General features: G+C 38.3%; 1 protein-coding gene across 1 annotated transcript; it reads left to right on the forward strand.

Annotated features, from left to right (window-relative positions):
* The first annotated feature begins 708 nt into the window (after positions 1–708).
* LOC136997185 (cytochrome P450 9e2-like) lies at positions 709–4,464 on the forward strand. The gene is made up of 2 exons (XM_067347639.1): positions 709–3,910; positions 4,339–4,464. Exon 1 carries the CDS (start codon positions 1,646–1,648, stop codon positions 2,999–3,001), a length of 1,356 nt encoding a protein of 451 aa, XP_067203740.1. The 5' UTR covers positions 709–1,645; the 3' UTR covers positions 3,002–3,910; positions 4,339–4,464.
* Positions 4,465–9,425: the final 4,961 nt, after the last annotated feature.

The raw sequence follows: 9,425 nt of genomic DNA on the forward strand, positions 1-9,425 counted from the left end.
AGCATAATGTTTTCTTCCATTAAGGCAAATCTGTTACCTATGTCAGTGCTCGGCTCGAATTACTTCAGCTTTTCAGCCGATTCTCGCGGCACACGCCTCCTTTCCTTACCGCGCGAGCCACAGTCGCTAAGGCCAGCGCCGCCGAGCGTTAAAACCGGCGCTATCCGATTAATGTTAAAAAAATTTATTAAAAATACTTTTTTCCTCAATAGCAATAGTACCTCATAAGTGACGTGAAAATCTATTCAAATATTTCCACATAATAAATTAAAAAATAAAAAAATTTTTTTTAATTTTTAATGATCAAGGAAGAAGAATCAAACATTAATCGGATAGCACCGCTCCTAATGTTCGGCGACGCTGGCCCTAACGATTACGGTGCGCGCACGTGTGTGAAGTTAGCCCAGTACTTTTCGAATTTTATATTTTTCTTAATTGTGCTATGTTTGTGCCGGTTTGTGCCGTAAACGAAAATCGACTACAACCTATGGTTCTCTTTGAAAACAAAGAAAAGTTTTTTTATGCACAAACAAATTGGGTCCAGTACGACTGAAAAACGGATTTTATCAATTATTCTCGTTGCTAGACTAGCACAACTCAGCACAAGCATTGGAATTGTCAAAATAATAAATGTCAAAAATGGCTGTATAAACAATTATCCACCGATTCTGCAAAAAGCTATTTAGACCATTTTGTCATTAGGAAAAGTTGTTGTGCTAGGCCAGTACAACAACTTTTCCCAACGAGAATAATTGATAAAATCAGTTTTTCAGTCGTACTGGACCCAATTTGCTTGTGCATAAAAAAACTTTTCTCCGTTTTGAAAGAGAACCATAGGTTGTAGTCGATTTTCGTTTACGGCACAAATCGGCACAAACATAGGACAATTCGGCACAATTAAGAAAAATATGAAATTCGAAAAGTGCTGGGCTAATAAAAATTTGATTTTTTCTTCAACGGTGTGATTTGAGTTATCGATTTCGCGTTTATGGCACAAACCGGCACAAACATAGCACAATTCGGCACAATTAAAAAAAATATAAAATTTGAAAAGTACTGGGCTAACTTCACACACGTTATAAAATATTTGTTTTTTCAATATTATTTCTTTCAAGAATATTAAACGATGACGTTGCTAAAATAAAATTTTCATGCAGTCAATTAATCTTTAAGATAACTTACTTCACAAATAACAAGTCCAATACATTGATAATAAAAATAACGCAAATCATGTAATTGCCGAGGATTACACAATTGTTTGAAAATATAACCTTATGATTCATATCATCCTTGACGCAACTTGACGCAATTAAATTTCATTTTATCAGACAAGAAACACTCAACGATACTACCTCGTACATAACACACATATGCGTTTCATTGGTTGATAATTTATCTAATCGATAAGATATCAATCTCTTGTGAATAATCAGCCGTAAAAATCGCGTGTGATTTAAATAGAAGTGCTAACGGCAATTTATAAAATCAGTAGACTAGCAGTTTTTAGTGGACTACACGTTTTTACGTAGTGATAATATAGATTTAATAAGAAATAGTAAAAATTATTTTTTTGGCCAAAATTGTGACAAAAACCAACAACAATCAACAACATTCTCATATAATTGATCTGAAAATCATTATCGCAATGGAATTTTCTACTTTGTTACTCATTATCCTCACTGCAGGTATTTTTTTATATTATTTCGTTCTAAGCAAGTTATCTCACTTCGAGCGATTGAAGATTCCACATGTGCGACCAGTTCCGTATCTGGGCAACCTGGCACCTTTCATTTTCCGACGTGTGTCCTTGATGGATAACTTACGCGACATATACAATCTTTTTCCTGATGCAAAGTATTTCGGTTTCTACGAATTTATGAGACCAGTCTACGTAATACGCGATCCGGACATGATCAACACAATCGCTATTAAGAACTTCGACAATTTTTGCGACCATAATAATTTTGTGAATGAGGAGATTGAACCGATGGCCAGCAGGAATTTGTTTGGTTTGCGAGGCGATCATTGGCGCGAGATGCGGAAACTCCTCAGTCCCAGCTTCACGGCCAGCAAAATGAAAATGATGTTTGAATTAATTTGCCAATGCGCTGAAAATTTTACTAATTTTTTGGTCATTGAGTCTGGAAACACTGGCAAAACGTACGAAATGAAGGACATAGTAAGCAGATATGCTAATGACGTGATTGCCACATGCGCTTTTGGTATCAGTGTGGACTCATTCAAGCACCCAAAGAACGAATTTTTTCTACTTGGTAAAACCCTGAACGTCGGCGGCTGGCAGTCATTTATATTTTTCATGCACAGAAATTTCCCGAAAGTTGCAAAATTTTTCGGACTCAGAATGTTTAGTACGAGGATAGACAATTTTTTCAAAGAAGTCGTCACCAGCACCGTGAAGGCCAGAGACGAGCAAGGAATTATTCGACCAGATATGATCCAGCTAATGATGGAAACTAGAGACAAAAATCATGGACCAGTGTTCGATATTAACGAGATGACCGCTCAGGCGTTCACTTTTTTCTTAGGTGGATTCGATTCCGTGGCAACGGTTATGTGCTTTGCGGCGCACGAGATCGCTGTTAATCGAGACGTACAAAATAAATTGAGAAAAGAGGTCGACGATGTACTCAAAGAGACTAATGGCAAGCCCACTTATGAAGCCATTAACGGTATGAAGTATATGGATGCTGTGGTGAACGAAGTTCTAAGACTTTATCCGCTGTCGGCTTTCCTTGATAGATTATGCGTCAAAGAATTCGAATTGCCACCAGCTACTTCAGACGGCGAACCGGTCACGGTCAAACCTGGAGATAGCATTTGGTTTCCGAGTTACGCTATACAGCGTGATTCTAAGTACTATTCGCAATCAGAGAAATTCGATCCGGACAGATTTCTAAACAGCGAAATGGACAACTCGGTGTATATTCCGTTCGGTATCGGTCCAAGGATTTGTATAGGTCAGTGCTCGGAATTAGTCTGAACATTTCAGCCGATTTTCGTGGTATACGCCTCCTTTCCTCTCCTTACCGCGCGCGCCGCAGCCGCTAGGGCCAGCGCCGCCGAGCGTTAGGAGCGGCACTATCTGATTAGGTTCTATGAGTAGGTTCTTCTCCCTATTTATTAAAATTTAAAAAAATTTATTAAAATTTATTAAAAATAAATTTTTTTTTAAATTTATTAAGTGGAAATATTTCAATAGATTTCTACGTCACCCATGAGGTACTAATACTGACACGTTTTTCAAAAAGTGGTTTTTATCTACATTATTGCATCAATTGTTCATTCTCATAAAAGGCTAAGAAAATCTAATTAAGAAAATCTCTTTTACATATATGTTTTTTTTTAAATTAAGAATTTATTTTTATCTTTAGTGGAATAGGTCTACGGGGGAAACCATTAAAAAAAAACGCGTCAGCATTAGTATCTCATGGGTGACGTGGAAATCTATTGAAATATTTCCACTTAATAAATTTAAAAATAAAAAAAAGCGCTTTAGCAGCTTCTCAAGCAATTCAAGACATAGACAGTCAGCTGAAAAAGATCTCAAATCATTCACATAAAAATATAGAAAAAGAAAACAATCAAGATGCTAATGATGAAAAAAGTTCTTCAAATTTGTGGCATTTTCACGATAATCTTGTGATGAAAAATAGAGAGATGACTGATACAGATGAAAGTTTGAGTCTGGAATTAAAACAATATTTGCATCAACCGGTAATCAAACGTTCAGAAAATGCTTTCAACTACTGGAAATCACTAAAGCATGCATTTCCAACACTGTCTAAATTGGCATTGCAATATCTAAGTATTATTTCAACTTCAGTCCCATGCGAACGTTTATTTTCACACGCTGGAAATGTGAAAACTGATAATCGCAGTCGTCTTACTGGTGAGCATCTTAACATGTTATTATTTTTGAGCAGTCTGTCAAAAGAAGAATGGGGACTTGCATAAAACTACTGTAATTTTACTTGTCTGTTTTGTCTTTTATTTTTGCGTTTTATTTGTTTTACTTTCAAGAGATTTACCTTTTATTGAAAGACTGATCCTTTGTTGTATTTTTATTTTATTTTTATGAATGCATTATGAACTAGTTATGTAAGATGTTTGCATGATTGTGTAGATGATATGTATGCATAACTTTCAATTATAAACAGAACTTCCATCTTAAACTATTCCTTCATAAAAACCACTTTCTTTACTCATAGAATGCTATATCAATCTATCGTACAATATCTAAATTTATGTTTTGTTGTGAAAGCATGTATATTTTACATAATTAGTAATAATAATATAATGTTTGAAAATTATTTGTAGTGACAGCAACATCTACAAAGTGTACCGCATTTCGAAAATCTGACTAATGGGAAGTTTTTTTTAATAAAGAAAGAGAGAGAGAAAAAGGGAGAGAAAGAGAGAAATAAAATAAATTATATTTATTAATTTGCGTTATTCCTCTATAAAATCTACGATTTTTTAACTCTTTTAACCATTTCTACAATAAAAAAACTCCTTTTTAAAAATAACCGATTCATCGATATTTTTTGTGAATAATCGATTAATCAACATCGATATATTCAAACATCGATTAATTTAGCATCGATCTTTTTTTTACACATCGCCCATCCCTAATAATAATCATAATTAATAATAATAATGAGTCAGTAATCAGTACAGAAATGTGTGTATATATATATATATATATATATATAGGTTATATGTTCCCGCGCGTCCCGTTAGTTCCTTATTTCCGATGGTACAAGGTATGGTGGCGCTGAAACCGGTCCCCCCATTTTAGCAAGAGCGAGTGTCGACCCCCTGATATTCGATGCCGATATCTACTGTTCCGGCCAAATATGCAAGAACTCGTTTCGCCGCTTGCTGAGTGCTAAATCTCTTGCCGCTAAATGTGAGTTTTGTCGTGTTTATTGACAAATTTACTTAGACTATTCACCGCGAATGCTATATCTGGTCGCGTTACCGTAGCTAAAAACATAAGTGATCCGACAATTTCGCGATACGGTACATGATTTTCACACTCATTCTCTGATGGTACAGGTTTTAAAATAACATTCGGATCCGCAGGCACGCTCACTGCTTTTGCATCACTCATACAAAATCTTTTGAGTATTGTTCTCACATACGCGCTTTGATTTATGAATGTACTTTTACGTTTTCTATCGCGACTAATTTGCATACCGACAAACATACTTGCATCGCCGATAGTAATGTCAAATTTATAACTTAATTCCTTGAGTATCGAACTCAGAACTTCTTTTGATCGACACGCGATTAATCCATCGTCTACAAATATTGCTAGATATACAGTTTGTTGCCTATAATTACCCACAAAAACACATTTATCGGCTTCGGTCTCTTTCAAATTTAATTTCTTTAAAAGATTTTTGAATTTAGTGTTCCAACACCGTGGAGCTTGTTTCAGACCGTATAAAGCTTTGTTTAACACGCATACTACTCTCTCACTCTGGCAATCATCACTCATCCTACCGTCACAAAAGTCACTCGAATTCACTCCTTCGGGAATTTTCATGAAGATTTTCTCCGTCAAATCGCCGTAGAGGAACGCTGTTTGGACGTCAAAAGATACTAACTCCATATCTTCCAGTGTTGTATGCGCCAGTAGTATTCGAAGAGAGTCATATCTCACTACCGGTGAGAATGTTTCCGTGTAGTCGATGCCTTCGCGTTGTTGAAAACCTCTTGCACACAGCCTTGCCTTGAAACGCCAGACCTCACCTTCTTCATCTCGCAAAACCTTGAATACCCATTTAGAATCGATGGTTTTCATGTCAGGTTTCCTGGGTATTAGCGTCCATGTGCCGTTCTGTTCGTGGGCTCTGAGTTCGTCGTTGATCGCGTTGATCCATTCTTTTTTATTTTCGCTATTTAAAGCTTCCTTGTAATCGTTCGGAATTTCGTACACTGCGACATTTGCCTGAAAGCGGCCGGGCTTCTTCAGTGTTGCCCTGTCTCGCAACTGTCTTGACTGGGATCCTGTCGGTGCATCTTGAGACAACCCTTGCTCGTTGCACGCATCCTCTGTCGCGACTGCTTCGTTTTGTTCCACTTCGAGACTTGGCAGAATTACTTCTCTGTCTTCGTATTCGTCTCCGGATGAACTAACGTTTTCGTGTACTACCACATTCCTAGATACGACAACCTTTTTCGTAGTTGAATCGTATAGTCTATAATTTGACGATTCTCCTTCATATCCTACGACCATTACTTTCTTCGATCTTGCGTCGAATTTTTTTGTGAATATTTTCGGCACGTGCATGTAAGCTTCTGATCCGAAAACTCTCACATGTTGTAGATTGGGTTTCCGTCCAGTCCAGGCTTCGTACGCTGTTGTTGTCGCATCGTTGCTTGCTTTTGATACTCGATTTAACGTGTAAACAGCTGTGTTTACAGCTTCCGCCCAAAGAAATTTTGGCAGATCCTTGGCTTGTATGAGAGTTCGTGCGCACTCGACTATCGTACGGTTGTCGCGTTCGGCCTTCCCATTTTGTTCCGGAGTGTGCGGTGCGGTTCTCTCATGTCTTATACCAAGCGATGTAAGATATTTGCGCATATTATCGTTGCAATACTCGCGCCCGTTGTCCGATTGCAAGACGCGTATTGTCCTCTCGTATTTTGTTGCAACTTCACGTTCGAATTGTTTGAATCGTTCATAAACATCCGCTTTGTGTTTCATGAAATAAACGTAACGATACCCTGTTGCATCGTCCTTGAACGTCACAAAAAATCTCGCACCTCCGAGGGATGTTTCTTGCATTGGACCACTGACATCGCTGTGGATGAATTCACCGGGATCCGTGTTGCGCTTTTCACATTTCTTAACAAACGGAAGCCTGTGTGATTTTCCTAGTTGGCACGAATCGCAGAAAAATTCTGTTGAATGAGACACTTGAACACCGTTCACAAGTCCTTCATTCGTGAGTTCCTTTAACGTACGCGTGTTTACATGTCCAAGTCTTTCGTGCCATAACCTCAGACTGGTTGTTGACACGTTCACTTCTCCGTCATTCTCGATCACACGAGTGCGGAAGAGCATTCGATATACTCTGTTCGATTGTTTCACTCCGATCGCGATATCTTTACTGTGTCGAGTTATTTTGGCCCATTCGTTATCAAACGTCACTTTAAATCCTTTCGCGGTACACGCACCGATGGAGAAAAGATTCTTCTTGATTTCCGGCACGTGGAGAACATTGTCTATGCGCGCTTCACGCCACTCTCCATCAATGAGCATTTCTATGAGCGCTGTTCCTTCGCCGATAACATTGCATTGTCCATTATCGCCTAGCGAGATGACGCCACTTTTCCTCGATCGGTAATTTTCTAGCCACTCGCGACGGTACGTAATGTGGGCTGAGGCCCCGCTGTCGGCCAGCCACACCTCACTCGCGTCTTCTTTTAACAGTTTCTGCGCATGCTCAATTGATGATTTCGCTGTTCGCGGCTTTTTCTCCTTCTTTGCTGCTTGCCACAAACGCACAGTCACGTGATTTGTCTCGTTCTTTTTCGTTTCGACTGTTTTCACTTTTTCGTTTCGGGCACTCGCGAGCAAAATGTCCTTTTTCACTACAACTGAAGCACTTCACTTCCTTTTGTATACGTTTTGATTGTTTTTCGTTTCTTTTCGGGCCTTGCTTACTGTCTCTCTGTAGATTTTTCTTTGACACGGCTGCCAATGCTCTCGCATCCTGATTGTCTTCTTCTAATCTACTCTCCTCTTGAATTAGCCGATCTTTCAGGATTTCCAAGGTTTGTCGAGCAGGATCCACACTTTCCCAAGCGGTCTGGAAGTTTCCGAACTTCGGTGTCAGACTCGCTAGGATTTTTGCCATGATAGTTACATCGGATACGTTCTCTCCCAAATCCATGAGTTGTCGCGCCATGTTCTGAATCCTTGCGATATGTTGCATCACGGTATCCGTAGTCTCCATGCGGTACGCATGAAACCGTTGTGTGAGCAACAGTTTATTCGACGCCGACTTCCGCTCGTGAATGGCAATCAGATTATCCCACATTTCTTTCGCGGTCGTATAAATCAATAGATTCTCGAGTTGAGTATATTCCATTGCTGACGACAATAGGAACATTGCCTTGGCGTTGTCTCTGATCCAGATTTTGCTCTCAGGACTCTGATTATTTTCGGGTTTGACTCTGGTTCCGTTGACTATATCGTCAATTCCGTGTGCTATGAGAAGAGCGTTCATTTGGAACTTCCATCCAAGAAAGTTCGTTCCGTCGAATTTCGTCACGTGCTTCGCCGATATTTCGTTCGCCATTTTGAACTCGGATTTACTATTCACGTAAATTTAAGCACTCAAAAATACACGGTTACCTTCTACTTATTTTATTTGTCTTTTCACTTTTTTTTTCGTAGAACTGAGCCCATAACCTGTTAGAATCTGATATTGTTATCGTGAAAGTTCTTTATTAATTAAAAGACAAATAAGGAAATAGTAATACAAAATAAACGCTTGCGTACGGAGACCCGAACTATTTAGACCGAAGGACGCGAACAGACTAACTACGCGACGACGCATAACTGAAAATATAACGCTGTCCGAAAAACAAAAGAATGTATCAGTAGTAGCTCGCTCTCGTGACACTTATCGATAACTTAATACCTCGCGCTTCGGCAAGATCTAATAGAGATTTGTAAAACTTACTTTAACAGTTACTTTTAAAATTGTTTAGATGGAAAACATCTCTTGAAAGTCATGCCCCTTCAAATAAACAACAATCCTTAACTTATCAGGAAGGAAACGATGTCGTGTTTTACATTATTAACATACGCGATGTACTTTTGACTTGAGACATTGTGGTTGATTGCAATAATTCTAAAAAACATTATGAACTAATGTCTACTTTTATCTTTATATTGTACTTGTTGTTTATTAATTATTAAAATAATTCTTACCTCAATGCATAGCAGTAACATCATGTTGTGTTTTCGTGTATTTAACTTTCTTATTTTAAAATATTAAAAAACTAAAACCAATTTTAGTGTACAGAGTCAGTTTGTGCTTTTAAAAGAAATTTGGTGGTCTGTATCGTTTGAGTGGACATGGCAAACTAGTTGAGGATATGATAGAGGATGTAATAGAGAATTCGTGTGTGAAGGAGAAACGTGGTGGGAGAGAGTGAGTGATCTTTAAGCAGTAAATAAATTGAGAACTGGCAAATACAAGTTTGGCAGTAAAGCCTTGTGTCCACGATACTAGAACTCGGTCCGAGATCTCGGACTGAGGGAAAGTTACTAGAACTCGGATCATGTACACACTGAATTTGGATGCAAAACTCGAATAAGAAGCTCAAACAAAAAAATGCGTTGCGTCCCATTTTTCGGTACGAGTTATTGCGAGTTATTA

The sequence above is a fragment of the Linepithema humile genome, chromosome 1 (assembly GCF_040581485.1).
Source record: "Linepithema humile isolate Giens D197 chromosome 1, Lhum_UNIL_v1.0, whole genome shotgun sequence".
NCBI classification, from domain to species: Eukaryota; Metazoa; Arthropoda; class Insecta; order Hymenoptera; family Formicidae; genus Linepithema; species Linepithema humile.